The sequence below is a fragment of the Pleurodeles waltl genome, chromosome 9, assembly GCF_031143425.1.
Source record: "Pleurodeles waltl isolate 20211129_DDA chromosome 9, aPleWal1.hap1.20221129, whole genome shotgun sequence".
NCBI classification, from domain to species: domain Eukaryota; kingdom Metazoa; phylum Chordata; class Amphibia; order Caudata; family Salamandridae; genus Pleurodeles; species Pleurodeles waltl.
In genome coordinates, this window is record NC_090448.1 from 1,149,004,650 (window position 1) to 1,149,028,241 (window position 23,592).

General features: G+C 40.6%; 1 protein-coding gene across 1 annotated transcript in view; it reads left to right on the plus strand.

Annotated features, from left to right (window-relative positions):
- SLC39A9 (solute carrier family 39 member 9) overlaps nucleotides 1-21,404 on the plus strand; it is a 104,353-nt gene extending 82,949 nt beyond the window's left edge. Inside the window, exon 7 of the mRNA XM_069208974.1 lies at nucleotides 18,102-21,404. Coding sequence (XP_069065075.1) covers nucleotides 18,102-18,335 — 234 coding nt within the window. The 3' untranslated portion in view covers nucleotides 18,336-21,404. The remainder of the gene's footprint in view (nucleotides 1-18,101) is intronic.
- The last annotated feature ends 2,188 nt before the right edge of the window (nucleotides 21,405-23,592 follow it).

The window sequence follows — 23,592 nt, forward strand, 5'->3', positions numbered from 1 at the left end:
AGATACAAGAAATACTCGGCCCGCTGACCTCAGAGAGCACAGGCCGGTGAAAGGTGTGCAGCATGGATCCTCTGTAGGCAGTAGACTGACTACTGACCCCATAATACTTTAAGAAAGGGGTACCATTAATCTACATATATTTGTGAACAGCAGGATACAATGTGTTGTGATTATCAATAGACCGGCTTACCAGTATGGAAGTGGAGAGCCTGTGAATAGCCCCCAGGTGACGTGGATAGAGGCTGGGAATTGGATACAAAGGTCCACCTCCAGTGTTGGAGACCCCGAGAGTCAGGATGACTTGGAGTGTTCGAAGTTGGGAGAAGGAATTCTTGAATGACCCCAAGCTAAGCTCCGTATCTGCATAAAAATGGTTAACCTAAGAGGTCCTAAACCACCCATGGAAACAAAAGTTGAATAAAGCAAACAGGTACAGGGAATGTAAACAGTGCAACCTATGCTACCAGATTATAAGCCATACAGTGCAGTTTCCAGCAATAGTGTAGTGCTGTGGTTGGTGCTTTAAATTGTCCCAGCTCTTACTGACTGGAAAGGGTCCAGAACATTCTGGATCTTTTCAGAATATTCTGGCTATTTCAACCATGCCCATTAAGTGTTAATCTTTGTTACCCTGTGACTCCACCTTGCTTTGCCTTCCTAGCCACCATTGGGCGGTCTGTCACAGGCTCCAAGGCCAACCCAAAGTTAGCTTGTGTCATGGAGTCTGAGCTACATGGCTGCAATACTGGACATGATCCCCGGAGAGCACGGACTCTAGTATACCGTAAGTGAAGGTATTCTCTCAGTGTAATTTACCTCTTACAAATCCCATGGTGTGAATCCCTATTTTACACAGGCTCGTCTTTGTGAAAAAGTAATACATTTTCCCCAAGTTTTTATGGTCTCTCTATTATGCATTAATAATAAGGAAAAAATGCTAGAAGCAAGCATACGTATAATGGTAAGTTTGAGTGAAGTAGTTTATAAATAGCTGTTAACTGCTCTGTGCTGGGTTGTAGTGGGAGATGGCAGGCTTCTGTTGCCTTTTATCCAGCCTCCTGCTTGTCCTTAGGGAGATTTGGTTTCACTATAAGGTTGTTGATTGTAAACCTGGTAGACCTGTGTTCTAACCTAGGCTTTTTGAAAAATAACGTTGTCTCCTAGTGCTCTCTCCCTCACATAAAGAAATTAGGAGCTAAACATTCTGATATTACACATTTAAAAGTGGATTCTCACTCTTTCCTTGTTGCGAGCCATGCACCTTGGGACGAATATACTGCTACCAATGTACCGAACTGGCAATGCACAGACATTCGTCTCAGTGACAAAAAAAGCAACATTTTAAGAGCTATTCTGACTTCTGTAGTAGCTATTACAAAGTGGTTTGATTTTTCACATTCATTTTGTACGTCAGTCATCTTAGGCCTATTAAAGGTCCACTTTCAGTACTAGTACCTTACTGTATGTAAAGGAGGGCTTGATGCAAAGTGATGCAGACAAATGAAGCATTGAAATGCATTGGCTCTAATAGAATAACGGGACCTGCGCTTGGAAATGGTAATGCTTGGGCTAGTGAGACTGACACTGTGAAAGGACTCTTTACATGCCCTGTCATCAGGCTGATAGTGACAGTGGTCCATGCTGCTTTAAGGCATCAAAAGTCATTGTGTTTTGGCTCTACAGTACCATGGACTAAAATAACATTTTGTATTGTGTAATGTGCCAGTAGGCAGCATATTTAGCATCTATGCACTTTGTGGAATCTAGCCCCTGTTCATTCGCATGATAACACTTAAGTCTTGAGTTGTACACCCTTCAACAGGAATAAAGAAAAAAATAAAACTAATATAAATTTTGGACTGTCCGAAATACATTAGTGAATGAGGTTATGTGAATACTCACTTGAACCTCTACTAGCAATTGGTTTCTGAGTTTGAGACCATTTCCAGTCCTAAGATGCCGTAGGTTAAAAGTTTTAAAATATGTTGCTCTATGAGCTGTCCATTCAGATTACAAAACAAACATTATTCAATTTATGAGATAACTAACCATGAAAGTATCACATAAAGCAATAAAACATTATTAAGGTACTTAAGCTTACATTAAATGACATCACATAAAGGAAATAGAATGCAAGCCATGTGAAGTGTAATAGCTACATATATCTGCTTATAAATACAAAACAAATTGCAAAAAAGGAAAAAATGTATATAAAATATTTGTTAAAATATATATTTTTAAAAAACTCCAACAATCACTTTATCAAAGCAAAGTTCCAATGGCCTCTATTCTATAAAATCAAGATATAAGATTGCAGCAGCTAAGCAGCTTCATTTTCCACATAAGTCAGAATTTTCCTTGTATGTAAGACATTGTTAAAAGAAAACTTTGTTACATTATGACATACTGTATCCTACTTTAAATCTAGTAAATACTGAAATGCCTCACAGTAGTAATACACATTTTCTTTTAAAAATAAGGTTTTTAAATAGTGCTTCCTATGTACAAGATAAAATCTACAGAATAGTGCTAAGTGTGGAGTTGATTCTTCAGACATTTTAAAACCGGGATATTAATAAGTCATGGGACCCCAACCTCCACTCTTGGGGAATGCAACAAGATGATCAATTTTGAGAAAGCAGAGTTGGGTTAAAAGATATCAATGATAAGTGTTAGAGTCCAAACTAATATATGATTGAAACCCAGGATGTTTGTACAATGACATATACCTCGTCACGGTAGGTTTAGTTTGAGCAACCAGATTCCTTTTCTGTGCACATACTCTAAATATATGATCTTTCAGATCCCTTTTGGAGTACTCTACTATATTCTCGGGGTATATTCAGAGATCCCGGTCTGTTTAGTCAAGCCTCCTTATGACATTTTTAATGTTTGCTATCCAAGCACTTGTAGGAGTCTGGCTCAGTGCTAAACTAACTTTAAGCATTACTTTAGTATAATGTGTCTCCTTTTTGGACCTGGCTGAATGGCATATGAGAAGTGGTTTGAATTCCAGTATATCCGATAGAAAGTGGAGTCCCAATTCTCTTTGTATGATGTTTTCCCGGATTGAGTGTGGTACTACTAGAAGTCTTTTTAGAAACGTGTTCTCTTCCTTTTGCAGTATTTCTTTATCCTCACAACCCCAATTCTTGTGCTATATGTGGCTGCTGCAACTGTTTCTGAGTTACAGAATCAGCATCACTTTGACAGACTTAGTTACCTAGCTTAGAAGCAAACTATAAATTCCTTCATTATTTCTTGACATGTTGGAAATGCCGATTTCTCTATGAAGGCTCCAACCCCAACCAAGGAAATCTGGACTCATAAATAGCTGAGGGTTTTTGTGCTTGCAATTATGTTCCACTTTATACAAACTGGCTGGTCTTCTACCTACTTTTACCACAACTCATGGTAAAAAAAAAAAAGTCCCTTGATTAAGTCTTCAGTCTTTTTCTTCCTTATAGTCCTTTATAGTCTGTAAAAGTATTAATGAGATTCTGCAGACTTTTGGGGTTAAGGCCAATAGAGGTACGTTGTCAGCTTACAAGATAATTGGTATAGGACTCTTGCCAACTCTGGGGGTATCAACACCAAGCGATTGTAGTTTGTCATCGATGCCATTTATGTATAAAGAAGGTGCAAAGACGCGTCCCTAACGGACTCCACTCCCAATATTAAACATTGGATTGCTGTACGGCTATTCCGCTATTTATTGTGGTCCACCAAATCAGATGTACAGCTAAGGTCCATGCATGTATAGACTACCTTCTTTTTGCGTTTGTATGTTTCCCTATCAAGAGCCTCAAGCTGAGGCATTGCTCAACCGTCACCAAGCCTTTCCTAAAGTCATATCGGGCACTTGTTAAGCTGTTCAGCCCATAATTCCAATCTATCTAAAATGACCCTCCCTTGTAACTTAGCTGAAGAGTCAAGCAAAGGAATTGGTTGATAGCATTTCGGGTCATTTCTGGAACCTTTCTTGAAAATAGGCACAATTGGTGAATTTGACAAGGATGGAGGTATAAATCCAGCCCCTACAGTATTTAAAACCTTAGTTAGGAGAGGTACCCGTAAAGCAGAAAGAGAGAAATTTATAGGTGTCCACTGGGCCAGAAGCCTTTCCCATTGGTCTCTTGTCCAGTTCCCTATTTACCTCCTCTAAGGTAAAAGCCAGATTGTGAATGGAAATGCCAGGGGAGTCATAATTCCTGTCTGTAATCTTTTAGGAGATGATAAATTGAGGCAAAATGGTCCGCCCAGCCAGCTGCTGTTATTGAGGATGCAAGTTTAGGCCAAGTACTATTAGTGAACAAAGGGCCATTTATTGTCTTCCAAAATAAGATTTTGTCCTTGGTCTCTGTCACCTGGATTAATTTTGCCCATACCTCCTGTTGGAGCTCTCTTTTCCTATTGTTTAATGCCTTCCTGTATCTAAACCTGCCAACCAGAAAGCAGCTAAATCCCTAGGTTTTGAGTGTAACAATTTGTTAAGATTATAACTAGCAGGGGTGCAATTGTGATTGACCCAACCTTTATTCTCAATCCCTTTGCTCTTGGTCATCCTAGTTAAAAATTGACTTCTAGAATTAGAGATGGATATGTTAGGCTTCCATCGTCTGTTCATGGTTATCCTCCAGGCCAAGGCCAATTAAACACAATTATATTCATAGTTATGGGATTGCTTGTAAATTTAGGTTTCACTCCTGTCCATTTCATTTTAGTACCATTCTTTCCAGCCCAACTTGAATAATGTGTAATACTTTACCTGTCAATGTTACTGGTTGTAACCTAATTTGACATATTGAAATCGCTGGTTTATGGTTGCTAATGCAGTTCTCCTCCACCTGCTAGTTATAATTCTTTCATTCTCCAAAGAGAGAATATGGTTGATTTTGCTATTACCTCCTCTTCCAGTATAGGTTGGAAGTCAAATTTCATAACTGGAACAGTAGCTGTCCGCCATGTATGTTAGATTTAAACAATAGATGGTATTAAAGCTGTTCGATATGGGTAGTGTTTGAAATGACAAGTATCGTTACCCTTAGTGTCAGTAAAGTCACACACCTGTTTGGAGGAAAAAGATCATTTAGTAGCATTAAAATCACCGGCCCAAATCATATAAACATCCTTTGAATATTGACAAAATTATACAAATCTTTTTCCAATGCTTTGACCACTTCAACCTTTGAGGTATCAAAAATGTTATTATAAAAAATAATTACAAGAAAATCAGAGTTACCATCCTAAGTTAGTAAGACTAATTGGTAATAAGGTGACAGTAGGAATGTTTTAGTTACTCTTAATGATATTCTAGTAGAGACTAATACAAAAAGATCTTTGGCCCCACCTGTGTTAGATTGGGTGTCTGCAGCACAGAAGGATGTAAACCCAGCAACATCAAATGAGTTGGTGAACCTCATTCACATATTTTATCCAGTCTTCAAGATTTGTTTTATTAGTCAGTCCAGCTATGTTTCAAGAGACTATATGAAACTCAGATGAACTGTCTCCACCATTAGGAAGTATGTCTTGACCCTTTGCTCCCTGAGCAGTATTTCATAGTTCTGATCTGTAAATTGGTAATCCCACTTCAGAAGATGCAGAGTTAGTTTTGTGTGATAATTCATTCAAGTTCGTCCATTCCTCAATGTAAATCGATTGCTTGTTGGAACTGGCTGGCTGAAGGTGCACATTTTGGAGCGTCTTCAGGGAGCCCTAAAATTCAGTATTATGCAGCCCCCCCCTCTGTTTTCTTAGAATTCGCTATCCAACCAACTCTTCTCACCATCGAAATTTCCGCAGATAGTAAGTTCACCTTGGCTATCTAAAATCAGGACGTAGGGTGTAGCCTCTGGTGGAAGATGTAACACATCCTTTGAAAATTCCTGGGTTTGTTCTTTTAACAGATTCTGCTCCTCACGAGAACCTTCTCCTACTGCTAGTAGGGGGCATTTGATCACCTTGCGATGTCAGCGATAAGGTGGATTTTGGAGTGTACTGGCTCTATCTTGTACTGGGCTGATTTTGTACATGTGCCCCATTTGGGTTCACTCGCTTCCATATTTCTGTCTCCCAGTGCAACTTCATTGCCCTGTCTAAGGCTTTGTGGACTTGGGGTACCGCTCAGCTTGTCTGATTCAGAACAATTGCCAGGCTTGTTTCAAGCGGTCATCATTTGTAGGTTACTCTTTCTAAAGTCTGTTTTAACCATGGAGTCCATATTTTTAATTTGCTCACTCATAGACTGAACATAAGAGATTAGATCATTTCCCATTGTGTTTTCATCTTGTTGCCTGGATACACTAGATAGGCCCCCCTGATGACAAAAGATTTTCAATTGAGGCGAGGGTGGCATTTGAGAAAGGAGTTAGATATGGGGATTGTCTGAGACGTTACTGCAGAGTATCTGCTACATTGGCTGCAAGCTCTTCCACAGTCGCTAAAGCCTTAGACTGCCCGTTGAGTTGCTCCAAATCTTTCTTCTACATTAACAATTTCTTTATCATGGACATGTCCCCCGACGGGAAGTTTGTTTAAGAATTCAAAGTGGTGATGTTGCTGCCCTTGGTACCAGCTTTCATTATTATTATCCTCTTGTCCGTTTTGTTAATCAAAAGAATAAAAAAAAAATATACAAAAAACAGACTTGCTGCATTTAGGACAAGATGAAAATGGGGTGGCCCCGTCCAGCCTTGTTGGCTGCGGACAAGAACAGATGGGCCCACTCTTGGCCCATTCTTCGCCTGGACGAGTCCCGCTCTGTGGACGGGTTGTGGCCCACTGGAAAAAATTTGAAGCTTCAGCTAATTTCCATGAGGCCACAGAGGCCACGTGTCTGAAGAAAAAAGTTGGCATAATTTTCTGCCAGAACTCTAAGCTGGTACTCTGCCAAACTAAAGGGTAGCTGTTCTTTCCTGGCCCATCTTGTACCTTTTGAATGTTCTGATTGTGTTTGCAGAACCTCTTTTACTGGAGTACAAGGAGGAGTCTTTACCTTGCTGACGCAGCTTCAAGAGGAATATATTTTGTGGCTGTTGTTGATGTGGTGTTAAAGTTCACATAAATAAGGAGAAAGTCTACTGATTTCTATTATTAGATCTTCAGTTATAGACATGAGCATTTCAACAGTCTGCTTTATGTGCTTGTTCCTGCTGCAAATTACAATATGCATCTTATATTTTATGTTTAAGTAGGCTTCGTTCAAGCAGTACTGCATGCTGCTTTGCCAGAAGTGTGACTTTTAAAACTGTAGCAGTGCTGTGCTTTTACAGCATCTAATTAAAAGTTCAGTGTCAGTCCAATCATAACAGGTATTATATAGTCACTTGGCTGCTGAAGTTTCATTTCTCTTGCCTTAGTTACCGTTTGTCATCTGTGTCGCCTTTCCTATCCTGATGCATTGATATTAAGTGACTTCAGCCAGGCTGTTTTTCCTCATCCATGAATTTTTGTGTATACTGTGAGGCAACACCCTTATCTTTAATCTCTCATGGACTTGAGCTCAGACAGCACTCTGCGCTTGAGAAATTCCTCCCTTACACCCTTCCTTTTCTCCTTCCCCTGCAACATTTTGAAACGCGTGCTGGTTCGACAGTCTGCAAAATGTACCACCAGGAGCCTCTCTCAAAGTTTGCAAAGTGTGTCCTCTCCCCAGTAATTGACTTTTGGGGGAGATATCAAGGATGCTATTAAGTTACCTCTCAGGTGCTCTATAGTTATACTTCATTATACTTCATGATGGCCAGACTCATCCGATTTCTGAGTAGAATCCCTGGTGTCAGTGAAAATGGTATCTTTGTATGCCACCATGTAATATTGCCTTCATTCAATCTTAGGTGCTTGAGGTGAATTATTTTAAAAGCAGAAGAAACTGATCATGGTGGTATCAATGATGTATGGTTTCACAAATTCAAAATAATGTAGTCTAATCTACCCATTGTACAATATCCTTCGATGTATGACCTTCTTTTAAGGCTTCGAGACAATACCCCGTAAGATTGATGAGGTTCAAAATATGAATTTAATCTTCTCCATCTCATTCTCCAAGCTCAGTTTGTTGCCAATACTGGGCAAAAGGTTTTCCCCAAAAAAATAACAGAATATTTTTCTGTACCTGCCAGTGTTTTTTTAATTTCATGCATTGTACACCATTTTATCACATCACATTTGTCGTCTTATTTAAAAAAAAAAAGTACATTACAGAGGTAGTTGTTGGTGCAGCATTCCTTCCTTAAATGTATAAGCCCTCCCTCCCCCACATTAGACTATTTACTGGAAAACGGAACACAATAACACTACTAGCCTGTAAAATATTTGTTTTAAGTAGCAAATGTTTTTGTTATGATTTGCAGAATATATATGGCTGATTATTTACATCCCACTTGTATTTTGCAGCTTCTTTATTGTAATGCTCTTCGTTGTTTGACCAACGCCAACATCTTGTCCAGGCACGACATGTGGCAATTCCTATCCTATTGTGTTTATGCCTCAGCGCTTTGAGTATGCTGTCATCACAGAACCACTAACAGCTACTCACTTCTGTAAGTGCTCCCTCTTGTTTGGAGATCAGTCATCCAGTGCACACCTGTGCTACCATCAGTATAAGTGTGCTCCACAACCATCTGCATTGCATGCAGAAGTACAAGTGCATACATGCCTCTGGAGAGACAGGATTTTATGTGTAGCAAAAAGTCTCAGGAGGTGCTCACAGGGTGTCATGGGAGTCTCCATATTCCAGTAATAAGGGTGGAGAGTGTCCACAAATGTCAAAAGGTTAAGAAATGCACTAGATCATCAACACGGCTGATATATTTCAGTAGATGTCCACTGTTCTAGGACTGTAGTCAATAGTTCAGAAATGCCCTGGATGTTCATTCACAGGGTGTGACAATCCCAGTGGGATGACATTCTAGGTATACATTACAGCATGCAACTTCCAGTCATCAAGTATGTGGCTTGTCGTACTGCCACAAACCAGTGCTGGCCCTTTGACTACTTCATTCGTGTATTACAAATTTGATCTCTATCAAATCTCAAATCTGATCTCAAATCACTGGCAGTACCTGCATTTAGCAGTGGAGGGGCAGCATTGTCCATTAAGGACGCTTCCATTTGAACTGAAGTCTCTGTGCGGCTCTTTATGAAGTGCCTGGTGGAAGTTCTTCCTTCCAGGGAAGGCAAGACATCAAGTGTCAAAGATCCATGGTTTGTCAAAGTTCCATGAAAGGTAGAGACTTGGATTTCCACAGTCGCCAACATCAGCTTATTCCACTTACTATTCCAAGAATTAGAACTGACTTTGAACACAAAGAAATCTTCCATCTATCCTGTTACTAGATTGCAGTTCCTAGGAACTTTCCTGAATTCACAGCTGGAGAAAACTTTCCCTTTGGAAGATTAACTTCAGGCCACGGCACAGGCAGTTTACTCAAAGCAAACTGTGTCCATTGGGATATACAAATCCCATTTATTTTTCATGTCATCTTGCATCAGCCTGATCCCTTTCTGCAGGCTTCCTATAAGGCCCATTCCACAGGAGCTAGAAAGACGGTGAAAACAGGCTTATGCTTTTCCTTCATTTAACCTCCCATCCAGAATGCTGAGGTAGGCAAAAACAGATTACTGTTCCAAGATTCTGATCGGCCTGGCATTTTCCTCATCTGTTTTGGTTCATTGACTGAATTAGGCATCTGTGTCCCAGCCAATGCAGTTGAACAGTCACACCTGGCTCACTTACCAGACACAACTTAGAGATTGTCCATTCCCATCTCAAGTTCCTGAACCTTACTGTGTAATTAATTTACAGGCATATGAATATCCTTCAGACTACAGAGCTATCTTCGCTCAGGCAGCTGCACCATCCTTAACTAAGGTTTACGATGCTAAGTGGAAAAGATGATATGCATAGCTAAAAATAAAGGCCTTAGCGTGATCCCCATGCAGCCGGATCAAAATACTGTCATACTTATAAATAGCCAAGAGTGGTCTCAAGTATTCATCTATCAGGGTTAACTTGGCAGCAATTTCTAGACCCTGGTAGAGGAAAGACTGTTCTGTTGGAGAATTCTAAAGTAAGCAGTTCATGAAAGGACTGTGTAGGGACTTTCCTCCAGCCAAGTATCTTCCAGTTCTGTGGAAGCTAAACACTGTGAGGCAACTCATGCTACCTCCTTTTGAATCCATCCATTGAGTGTCTTAAATTCCTTTCGAGGAAGACCGCGCTTATGCGTGCTATCTGATAGAGACTTCTAGTTGCAGATTCCTTACCTTAAAATTTTCCCCCAGGCGTCAGACTGGATCCGTAGATTTTCTTTCTTTGAGCAATACCCTTGCACGTCGTTTATGCGTGCTTTCACCTCAACAACAAGTTGAAGAATTGCAGGCTTTCACCATATATATTTTCACTTGACTAAATACTAGTGATTTTGCAGACTGACCAAGGATGTTATGTTTTGCTTGCTTTTCAGGCTCAAGCATGTAGATACATGAAAGATCCACTGCTGGAGAAAACATTGGTTACTGACCTGTAACTCAGGTTCTCCACTGTTGTTGGTATCTCTCATATCTTCACACCCACTCTCCTTCCTCACTGTTATGTTATGTTCCCTTTGGACTTGTTCTACAAAATGTGACCTATGGTGGCTTCTGTGCGGGATGTGGGGGCAGAGATGAGCCCTCCCGCCTCTCTGACTGAAGTTCAGTTTGTTTCAGATGAGGTGGATGCACTTCTAAACAAACGCGGTTGATGAGACCTGTTCTGATTTTAACACTGTTCACTGCTATTTAAAGTTAACAGGGATTGTCCGCGTGACGGTGAAGAATAATTCAAGCATGTCAATATATGAGCCGTATGAAGGCTAGAGAAGTGGTGCTACAGGTAAGTAACTCATGCTATCTGCTGTCCGAACTGAATTGATTTTTATTTTCAGTGCCCTAAGTTCAACGTTTACTTAATTTTCATTATTTTGCTTATGTGATGGATCCTGGCTAGAGCGGGAACCAGGACGCGAGAGATGGTGAGAAATTTACCATGCTCGATGTTCGCCTTGCCATCAAGCAGTAAACTTCACTGCTATAAAGATTAGCAAAAGGGTCTGTCCTTTCCCATTATTAAAGCAACACAGCACTGGGTGTCCTGAGACAGACGCACATGAAAAAGCAGAAAGATTGAGAGGCACAGGTTCTCACCAAGACCCCCGGACACAAGGAGTCTTGATGGCTTCTTCAGAGGCCATTCTACTACTGAAAGCCAAGAGAGAACATGACCTCACCATCCTTTTTGCTGAACCAGATAAGGGAGGAGGAGAAATAGAAGGTGTTATCCCAGAGCAGCAGCTGAGCTCAGCAGTACTGGTGGCTCATAGCTTCCGGGCTCTGAGGGCAGAGGATTCTGTGGAATACTGGTGCGAAATAAGGCAAGAACTAGTTGGGAAGCCAGTGGAAGTCTGGGCACATTTTAATAGAAAAAGAGTGGAAAATCTTTTTAAACTGCATGGTATGTTTTGGGCGTGTTACACTGAGGTTTGAGATGTGTAACCTGTGGACCGGATGATCATGTTTGCTTTATTATGCTCTGTGTCAAATGATTCAAACATCTTGTTAAAAAGATTTAGTGCACTCAATGCCCACTTCAGTGCCAGGAAACTACTTCCAACCTTCGTAACCATTTGGAAAGCGTAACACTTTTTTGACAGATATTCCACCGTTACTTGTCAGATCTCTCATAGTCAGTGTTATTTATCATCCACATAGTTCTACTAGCAAACATTATTAAAGGCTTTAAGGCACTGTTGGTTCATATACTCATGACACTCAACTTTGATTACTGTGCTGCGCATAAAAGCGTCAATCTTACAATCCATCAAGGGCATGATAGAGCAGTGTATAACTTCATCTCTCTCCAATTTTTATACTTTGTGTAGATTGCAACATCTGTCCAATGTCTGGTAACACTCCACCAGGTTAAAATCAACTTCTCTGGCGTAGTCAAGACATGTACTCGCAGATACATATGCCAGGCAGACACGACATATACCCTGCTGACACCTTGCGCTTGAGGTTTCTTTACAGATCACAGCAAAATGTTTCCAAGTTGTTCACTGCAACCCATTTGTCTGTGTCTGAGCTGGACAGAGCTGCCTTCTTGTCCTTCTTTTTTTTGTTTTTTGTTTTTCATCTCAGTTGCTGTAGAGCCTACTCACAAGGTGTGTAAATCCTGTGAAAGGTTCAGATCCATTCTGTTATCACAATTCCTGGTTCTGAAGATGATCTGTCTATACCGGCACCTCCAGTCGCTGAAGTTACAGTCCTCTTCACCACAGGTAGCCTTTCCATCTTCTTGGCATGACTCTAATTAGTGTTTTATGCGTGATGAATTTGATCTGTTTCCTGATGACATGATGAAGCGCACTTTACCATTAACCTTTAGAGAGGCCTAACTTAGAGATGTAATTGGCCTACTCCAGTCTCTACATTGATTATTGATCCATGTGCTAGTGACCAATTCGGAGATGCTTTTAATATTTTGAAATATTGCAGACCCAGAGGCTTCTGTTGTGTTTGGATATTAGTTCTATGGCTTAGTCCCAAGCACTAGTGGACTCTCCCGTAGTGTGTTTCTTAAGTTTATTTTTCCATGTCTTCCACTGCAGCATTTAGCTTTGCATAGCAAAGGCAAACTTGTCTCTGGTATATGCAGACACATCAAATGATGGAGCTGGAAGTGGCAGGAGTCAATTGGGTTGTTGAGGAAAATATTGAACTCTGTAAAAAAGACATTTAGTCCCTCTTATTCTTAATATGGACAATTGTATGAATCGAGAAGATACCAGCTTTGTTCCTTGTTAGGGTAGCAGTGGTCTACCACACTGCCTCTGGAAATTAACACCAGAGCAAAGTTGTATAGATTTGTTGGATTTATCTACTTTTTAAAGAGGATTGTAGGTCGAAAATGGTGTGTGTTGTTTTTTAGTGTTTGTGGCCTACCAGTTTGTACGGCCACTGTGCTATTATTTTTTGGAAGGTTGTGGGTATCAAAATTAGGACTTCATCACCCACTATGAAATCGTAGAAGTGGATGCCTTATTCATAGTAGAACGTCCGTTGTTCCAGGGTGAGCTCTTCTTGCACAATCCTACCTATAAATGCCATGTTTTAGTTTAGTGTGATCAAATCACCTAACCGATTCTTGTGGATTAGGCTGTGTCCCATTTCTTCTTAAACATCCTTAATGTCTCTGAGCTGCCATTGCTTTAAACAGTCCAACCCAAGACAAGGCTTGGGATACTTCTCTGATTACATATAATGCCCAGGTTAGTAGGATTTCTGATTTCTGTCATTGAGAAGTCAGTGGTGTATTTAAGATGATCTTCAAGGTGTAATTGGTGCACTTCAAATATCTATATAATTCCAGGTGGTATGTCCTTTAGGGCATAAATATGCAGTACTTTCTGTTGCTTCTGTATGGTTCAAGCAATGGATGGAGGACAATGATTTGTAAGAACTACCTTGGGGTAGCCCTTGTCCAAGGAACATGGGCAGAAGAGCATTGATGATGGCTTTATTGGTAACTAACCTCAAGGTTATGACCTTCGGTAACACGTAGGGTATTCCACTAGGGTCAATATACCTCCGGCTGAATTGAGATGCTTTGAACAGTCCTGTCAGATTCGTTCTTATATCCTCAAAAATGGGGCAGTCAGAATCCCCCCTTTTGAACTTGCACTTCCCTGTACTGCACATTTGGCGGTGTTTTGTTACTTCTTTATACATGACTGACCAGAAAAATATGGTGATAATTTCATCATGGAGCTTTCTTGTCTCCATAAAGGCACCTGGAGTGCTGTCTATACAAGTTTGATTATTAAAGGACAGTTGACTATGGCCACCTTGTGCTGTTTCCAGTCCTCCCAGCATTATCTTGTGGCTCTGTACAACAAAACCAATTCCCCCATTGATGAAGTACTGTGTGTAGTTACCCAGTTTTCTGTTCCTAACTCAACATCTGAATAAATGCTAAGGCAAGCTTTCTGTCTTTCCTTTCTGTTTAGTAGAATACATAATGACTGCTCTCTGTTCCATAATTAAGGACATAACAAAGGCTTTTGCTATTGGTCTCCTCTTTTTCAAATAATTTTTATTCTCGGTCACCTTTATCCCTTTTAAACTCGGGAAGCACTCATGAGCCATTTCTGCACCTTATCTACATCCGATGTAACAAGCCAGTACCACAAAAGTTCAAAGAGATGAGTTTTCTCTGTCCCTGATATCATTTTTAAACAGAAGACTGAGGATTACAGTTTGGCTCGGAGGAATTGATCGACTTCAGTCTTGGAGGCATTGAAGGAGGCATTGTTCTTTCTGCAACTGTGGACCATACCATAAAGGAGTATCTTGTGGATACTGCAGGTCCTAAGTCACTGAGATGGCACTGGCTGACTGGGATAGGTGACTAACTACATGGATATAGCGTGTGTCCAGTAAGACCTTTCTCTGTCTACTTTTCCAGTGGTCTTATATTAGCGGATGTGGGTAGAAACCATTTCATTATGCTTATCAATCGCCCTTTTGAGTCCGGAGTTCCTGCTTTCAGAACATTGTGGTTTCAGAACAGGTTTGGTGGAAAACAGGGCCTCTTTCCCTTTTTCTTCCATGGAGTATCACAACATGTTTTTGAGCATTGCCTGGGGTTTAAGTGTGTCACATTTCTTAGATTAGTTCCCTTATGGACTCTCTGGATCAATGCTAGGAGCTATTTGAAAGCTGATGACCATCTCCCTTGGGTCTCACAGCTATACCCTAAGATAATAATCGGAAGGTCTGCTTTTCTAAAAATGTCTTAAGCTTTATCTTATCCATTATTCCTTTTTAGTCTGGGTCTCCAGTTGTAAATATTGGTCCAGAACCTCTTTAATCCGGTAAAATAAAGCACTGGGTTATCCTTTTGACTCAACTTTTGCTGCAAGCTTTCAGCCAGTAGAATTGTTTTATCATAAGTGAAGTGATCTAAAGTGTCCATCTTGATTTCTTGTAAGGGAGTGTTTCCTGTGAGGCTCACTGTGGTTTATGCTTTCCGTTGGAACCCTGCCAGCAATAATACAGTTTAGGAAGCCCTCTGCTGTTCCAGCAACCTAACTTGGATAGCAATTTGCTGAAAGGATGTAAAAAAGGTCCTCCATTTACTGGGTTGGGGCAAATGGGAGAGATGTTGAAGTTGAGCGTCTCCACTGTTTTGTTCATGCTTCATCAAATTTTATTTAATTCCATTTCTGATATCACCCCTGATGTACTGATGGTATTTTGAACAGCAGACACAGCCTGTGAATCAGTAGTGTTTGTTCAGGCCACCAGAAAAGAGAGAACTGTTCTATGTGAGCTCCTATATTTCTAGTACTCTATCACTTGCATTAGTATTGTAGGCCTTACCTAGGCAGAGCATGCGCTGGCTCCTTGAGATATGTTGTGTCTACTCTGTGGGCTTGCAGCCAACCCATCGCTTTTTATTTTTTTGCTTTGCCTGTCCTTCGGAAAGGCTTGGTTGTCTCTAGTCATAGGTTGTTATATGTCCCTCCTTTTTGTGTCTCAACCCCTCCCATGGAGCATGGCTCTATTACTTGTAGTCTTTCCTTTTTGTGCATGTAGGTTTGTTTAATCGCACTATTTTTTTTTTCTTTTATTTCTGCCTGTGTTTTCTGAATGCCTGATTTTCTTCCTGTGTGGTCTTATTGATTCAAACGGGTTCACAGGATGGGAGTTCATCAAGGATTGCTGTATTGCTAATAAACTTTAAAGTAAAAAGCTTTGTGAAATTGCATCAAACGCACCTTCTGAACAAAATATATCTATATTCTGCATTTTTGTTGTTGTTTTTTTTGTTTTTGGGGGGGTGCTGTTTTTATTCGTCTGGATTGAAATATCAGGTAAACTTGATTAAGCTATGGATGCTGGAGACATAGGATTGGTTTTTAATCTCTGCTTCCCCGCTTTGCTGCATAGTGTGATCCAGCGCATTGTCACTCCCAGTGTTTCATGTCATGTGTCTTGCAAACTTTGAGTCGCCAATCCAGGAATAAATGTTGGTATTGAGAAGCATATCAGAAACGGGTTTTGAGCATCTCTTTCTGTGATGTATTTACGACATGAAAACTAGGACACTGAGTCAAGGTCTGTTCTAACCCTTCTGATTGTTCACCTCTTCAGGCTAAAAACAAGACCTGCTCTCCGGATTGCTTTTCACACATTGATGAGCACGGTTTGCTGTTAGTTCGCTAAGTCAGATGCTATTGGTGCTATTGGCTGTTGGCTGGGAGTCAGTGGTTAAAAGTTAATTTAAAAAAAGGTGTATGACACTTTAAACGCTGGCTGTGTCAGAGCACTCTTTCCTTTTTACTTTCAACCATGCTGTATAACATGGCTAGAAAAAACAAAGCAAACAAACGCAAATGATTGACAGAATGCGGAACCAATCAAACATTCACCCCCCCCCCCCCCCCCCCCCCCCCCCCCCCCAAAAACAGATCTGGGTTTAATCCATCAATTCTTTTGCTCACCATGCAACCCCAGTTTGGACTTTGCCATATGCAAATCAGTCTTGACCCTGTTCCCTATGGGAGCAGTCCAGCCCAAACTGCCAGGCCAGGTCTTCCCTGGACATAAGCATTCTGGGTTTCAGGGGATCACCCTTTATCAGCCAGGCTAGCTTGAATCCAGTGGCATAGTGAGCCCGGGATCCACGGCTGGGCATACCCGCTGCACTTAGGGCACTAAAAAGCAAACACACACAAATGTTGGATTGAATGTGGAACCAATCAAACATTCACCCCTCAGTCACAGATCTGGGTTTAATCCTTCAGTTCTTTTGCTCACCATGCCACCCAGTTTGGACCCAGACATTTGAAAATCAGTCTTGACCCTGTTCCCCATGGGAACAGGCCAGCCCGAACTGCCAGGGTAGCAAAAAACTATGGATTTAGGCCCAGATCTCTGTTGTATGCTTGTTTGTATTCGGATGATAGTTCAATCAAATTTCTGGGTGCATCTTCATAGTGCCCTTCACTCTTCTGTAAGCCATGCAAAATTACCTGTTTGTTTTACAGATTCTCCTGAGCACTCGTGCACCATCAATACTATCGTTCTACAGAAAATTATGTTTTTGGGGGGAAGTTAAATAGGATATTAATTAATTTATCAGTCTTCATGATTTCTACATTAAATGAATTTCATTAATCTCCATAGGTTGGTTTGATGCTCCTTGCTACATGTTCTGCTGTGCATATTCATTAAGTAATTATTTTGGAATTAAGTCCTTTGTAGAACTGTTGTTGCCCAGTGCATTCTTTTGCTTGTACGAGTGCTTCATCAGATATTGTTGTACCAATATCAAGGCACCTAAAACAAACTCAAGGAGTCAACATTTCAGGACATACTGCACATCTGTGTACATATCTCAATAAAAATCAAATGTTAGGATGTGTCTGGCAAACGACCAATGTATTTCATATTCATAAATTCTATTTTTCCTATTGAAAGTTGGTTTGGAAAGCATGATTAATAGTTTGTTACATTACATTGAATCAAGATTACAAGGATAGCAATTAAGGGGCAAAAAATAGGGTTAATGGCAAGTTTACTTGATTATGTAATGCATATTCATCACAGCTTCCTGAATACACTATGCATAAAACGACTTTCAATGAACATTTCCAAAGTGCTGAACATTGAAGGTTGTAGAACTGTATTTTGGACGGGATGTGTGGTTGTAGATACACATGCTCTGCATACTCTTGTCATCTAGTGATGGGTCCAGATGTGTGCAAGTAGTTTTTCTTTAAAGAAGTCTCTCAAGTTCTCTTAGTGATCTAGAAGACATCACTCCACAGGGCACCCCAAAGTTTTACACCGGGAATCTTTTGACTTTCTTCACTGTGAGGTGATACGGGAATGGAATTACGCCTATGATCATAGTGTGTCTGATATTAACTATCCGTTTCATCATATTGGGTGCTTTAGGTATGTTGGTCGATTTGTTCTGTCTGATTATAGCTTGCAATAACATGCTTTCCCATCACAACCCTTTATACGCCCTTTGTCTTCTGTTCCAGAGCAGTAAAGAAGCCCTCTCAGAGGTGAATGCCACTGGGGTGGCCATGCTCTTTTCTGCTGGCACCTTCCTCTATGTGGCCACAGTCCACGTCCTGCCGGAAGTGGGAGGAATGGGGCACAGCCATAAGCCTGATGCTGCTGCCGGAGGGAAAGGACTCAGCCGGATCGAGGTGACAGCCCTAGTTATAGGATGTCTTATCCCGCTTGTTTTATCGATTGGACACCAGCACTAAGTATCATTTTCAAGAAGAGCTCAACATTAAACCAGCCTTAGTCCACAACTGCCCTGCCGGGCTTTTCAGCTAAAGCGATGCACATCAGCTGCTGTATCTGAATTATTCTCCACCCATTTCACTGAAGACTCCCACCTGCTTGAACGAAAGGAGCGTGATGAAATCAAGAATTTTAGGGGAGCCGTTTTTAAAGTGAAGATTGAACACTTCTATACTGTCAGCTCGTTTTGAAACCTGTAACTATTAGCCTTTTTTTCCTCAGTTAATTTTTTTTATTCCGTTTTAGCACTCTTGCCTTTTCCAACCATGTAAAATTCATTTTGATTGATTTTAAGAAAAGGTGGGTGGGGGAGTACTGTTGGGTTTATCATGGAATCTGTTGATATAAGTATTTTGTCATTGTGAGAATCTGATTCAATGTGGTGTGGCTATTCCCTATTAGAAAATATTTTAGTGTTGGGTTGGTTTTAATTGTGTCTTGCGCTGCTGAGGTGTATTGCTGTGAAAGTAGTCATGAAAAGCCCCTGTAAGGAGCAGTAGATGGTCAGAACAATCTGTTTCAGCTATTTTGGGTCTTCGGCTGCTGTCTTTTCTCAGCAAGATGCAGATTTGTAACAAGTTGGCTAGGGTTCCAGAAGTTTTATATGGATGTTTGTGCTTCTCTTGTGCTCAAAAACACGGCCAAAAAAAAAAAAAAAAGGCTAGCTCAGTTGGTCTGGGTAAACTTTGGGCCTAGACACAAACTACGTGGGCCTTAAGCCTGGCTACAAGCAGTGATGTGTGGCAGTTTCTTGTTTTGACTTTCATAGTCACTTGTGACACGTCAAATAGTTTGGCAGCCTGATTCAGCTGTAAAAGGAGGGATTGTGAAAGAGAGACTTACAGCGTATCCATTAGTCATTGTCTTGCTGCACACGGCTACCAACGGTACCAGTAGAAACCAGGAAGAGTCTTGAATTCCTGCTAGCTGTTGGAATCTGTAATTGTGCCACCATCCTATAGCTGTAGGATCAACTGTGTTCCAGGCAGTTAAAAAGGAAAGAAGTGTTATGAGTGCTATAGGTGCCCACTTTCAGAATCCGACTGGGTGCGTAGAGTGCCTAAATCACAGCCGCCTGTGTGCAGAAGGTTGTTCTCCAGGACCTGTATTTCATTTATATTGGATAACTCTGGTGCCTTTTTGTGACTGTCCACCAAATGAGAACTCGTCTCTCATAATAGTGGAGCGAAGCTGTGCAGATACATCAATCAATCAATCAATAAATGTCGGTATGTTGGGAACACATACCTCTCTCATGTCTTGGTGCAGGCTGGCCCAGCCGCACAGAGGGTACCCTTTTAAAGTCAGTATTTTATTAGGATCTATACATCTTACATTAGAGGACCTAGCAGGTAAACTTGTACTGTTACTCTTTTTGATTAAGTGCCAGTTTCTATCTTTTTTCCTACACATGTAAGGCTGTTCCAGCCAATCAGAATGGAGCATTTTAATCTCAGTTTTAATGCAGTTCCTCACTGGGATCCTATGTCTTGAAAGTGGGCAGGTTGATGTTTCTCCCTATATGTGTTGTAATACTCTTAGGTTGTATGTTGTTTTTCCTTTTTGAATAGCGGTCTCTTGTCTTCAACTTTATGAAGTTGCTTTCAGCAATGATTTATCATGAGTAGAGCACAGATTGTCATCACACAAATATTCTGGCTAAGACCATTTGGCGTTCACAATTCATTGGCATTTCCTAGCCCTATGTTGACTTGTTGTAAATTTGAAGTAAAATAGACCAAATCATTATAAAACTGAGCTTAGAGTAGATGTTTGAACTACATATTGTAGGATTGCAAAAGGAACATTTTTTTTCCTTTCATTCTTTAACATGGGAAGAGACAAAAGGATCCATACAGTAGTGCCAACCAAGCACTGTAGCAGCTTGACTCTGTGGACACAAGGCAAACTACGGCTTCCTTACAAGTCTTTGCTAATATTGCCCAGGTAGTGTTTCCAGGTCACTCTAGTACCAGCACTAGTCTTTTCTTAAACCTCTTAACTTCACCTCGTAGTCTAGCACATGGGTAGATTAACAAGCATTTTTAGGTTGCCTCAGCAGAGTCTGGAATCCATTTTACTGGACTTTTCTTGGACCGTCTTGTTCACTGTCATAGTTGTGTTCCATGGAAATGTTAATTCAAAATCACTTCATACTGTCAGTGTTACGGTTACAGGATATTTTAAGTTGTACACTGATTGGGTTTTGGATAACAGCCACCTCACAAAATTTGCTTTTGTTTGGTAGATTTAAGTGATGCTGCTCAGTTTGGGCATACTCTGTTATAGTGAGGCAAAGGTGGAATACTACTGAATTCCTCACGCCAACCTTCATCTCTGCAGAAAAATCCTCTGTCCTCTTTTTGATGAGACTGGAAGAAGTTTAGATTAACACTGGCAGCCATTGATGCAGCATCACCAGTACTGGATCAGCTTCCTTTAGGCAGCATAGGTGTCTACTAAATATTTTCTTTGAGATTTCGGAGTATGTCATCAATGGCTGCAGACCCCAGTAATATTCCTGCAGACAAAACTCCAGAAATGGCCTTGAATGTCCTCAAAACAAATTGTTACCCAATATTTCCTCCGCATTTTGAAAGCCGACATACCCCAGGGTTGCTGTTTATAATACTGCTACGGCTTTGCTCTATTCTTTATGGATCAAGCGGCAGCTGCGTAGGAATCTGGATTAATGGAAAAGCTCCACTACTGGGTTTTCAGACTTGTGATGGACTCAAGTTCTTTAGGAGATCAAGGCATGTTCATTTTTCCCCCTACATCATCGAGGAGCTCTGATGTACCAGTAACATGGTATGACCTGCGGTAGTGCTGGATGTAACAAGGACAGTGAACTCCCCAGCTATGAAGCGGGTCTTCTTTGAATCAGACTTGATGTACATTGAATCATTCCATCGATGACTGCCTTATTTGTGTTTTTTCACTTTAATTGTGAATAGTAAAGAAAAGAGATTCATTGTTTTTTCTATTTGTTTTATGATTTAATAAACTTTTATTAGGTGCAGTCTCTACATTGATCTAGTTAGTTTAACTATTTCGCAATTCTGTTTTTCAGGGAAGATGTAATTTGATGATATCAAACTGATTGCTGCCCAAGGGGGAAATACCTTACCACTTTGCTAAAAAGTAGTTCAAGAAACAAATCTTCTAGTAGTTTCTTCTATATCCCATATTTTCATGTGAAGCGTTTCAGTAGCTTGTTTCATAAAGATGGCACCCCTGGTAAGAATGCATGCTTGCTCTCTTGGACATGATATTGATGGTCAGTATGCCGGTGATGTTTAGGCTATACCAGGTCATTCTCCCTTTGGAACATGAATAGGTGGCTTTAGGCTTACAATGTGAATTATACACTTGTCAAGTGGATTATTTGATGGCCTATTAACAGTACAAGAAATCTCCAGATAGTACAGATTAATGCTGTTTTCCATGGAAGACAAACCCATTCTGTGCTTTGTTTTACTGTGGCAACCACAAAAAGACTGACTGAGAGGACTGACCTCAGTTGTGCTGGATTTGACGTGGTAATCTTTCCTCATTCAAAGGGATTCTTTAAGTACTGTGGGAGAGTAATGCGACCTAGACTGTAGTGCTCCAAAAGGGCAAATCACCTTCCCATGTGCACAACGTATCATCAGTAAGCGTGAGGGTTGTCTTGAGCCCCTCAGTTACCGACAGTCACAGATGGTTTTGTAAGGGAACAAATTCAGGTCAAAACCTAAAGTCCTCAGCTTTGAAGGATGAACTATCTTTCATGTCAAAGAAAAAATACACTGAAAGGATACATTGAAAGAAATTGTGGCTCAGTTTCCACAGTGATCGCGGTGTCCCGTGAAAAGGATTTTGGTACAGAAAGGCTTAGCAAAGTTGGATACCAAAACCTATGGTAAGACTTGAGGCAGCGAAAACCCATGAAACAATTATGAAGCAGAAACAAAGCTTTTAAAAAAAAAAAAACATTTTCAATGATGCATTAAAACGCTATGGGCCTGATTTAGAGTTTGGCGGATGGGTTACTCGGTCATAAATATGACCGATAGCGTGCCGCCGTAGTACAATTCCCATAGGATATAATAGGATCGTAATATGGCAGACAGGATATCAGGTGTGTTTGTGACAGAGTAACCCCATCTGCCAAACTAAATTAGGCGCTATGTCATCAGGAAGAAGGTGCCTCAGTAGCAATTTAGAGCAGAAACAGAAGAAAACTAGCCTCATTCTCACCACATTCTCTTCCGGAGAATGAAGTCTAACCAGCACTCACTCGGATTACAGATGTTGTGGAAAGAAAAGTATAGATTGAAGACAAAAAGTTCTTAGATTATGATACAGAGTGGTATTCCACAGAGCCATCAACCCAAATATGTTAATATATCATGCCGGGTTAAACCAAGTTGCTAGTACAGATGGTGTCCAGCAAGAGCAGGTGGGGTATTATTCTTTTTTTGTTTTTTTTGTTTTTTGTTTTACTAGATTGGTCCATTACAAAGTAAATAGAATTCTACTGATGTTGCATAGTGTGGTACGATTGAGCAAGGAAACGTTTAATGCTCAAGCCACTTCTGAGGATATAAATTATTTTAAAAAATAGATTTGAAACAAAATATAGGGACTCGCGCTACGGGCCACTGTATGTCTGGACAAATATAGTGCCAAATTCATTAATGAAGACTACTGTGAGAAGCGTTCTCTAGACCCTGCAAAAGACAAGTGACCATCCTCCAGATAATTAAAATAAAAGACCAGGTGTTGCAGCCAAAACTATACAAAGCAGCCCACCCACATTTGGCATTAAATTGTGCAGAAAGGTCAAATCATCTCAAATATTTGATTTAGCAAACTGAGCATGTGGCAACTCAGTATTGCCACTGCCGCAGGTGTCTGGTTTTAGACCAGTGGTCCATGCTAATGGCCTAAATTGATGGCAAACATATTTTTGGTAATCTGGTGGATATCATGCTAGAACGGGTGAAAAAGACAATGTCCCCATTGAGGCATGAGTCTATACAGCCTACGGGCTTTTATCGCAGAGGGACAAAATTACTAGGGAGGAAGGCTTTTAGTCCTAAGCGATATGCCAAACAGGACTAATATGGCCAACTGGCTTTGTCCTTGCTGCAACCCTCACTATAACAAAACAGAGTTGTCATAGAAAAAGGTTGAGTCCAAGAAGCTGCTCCATCACTATCAAGTAATAGG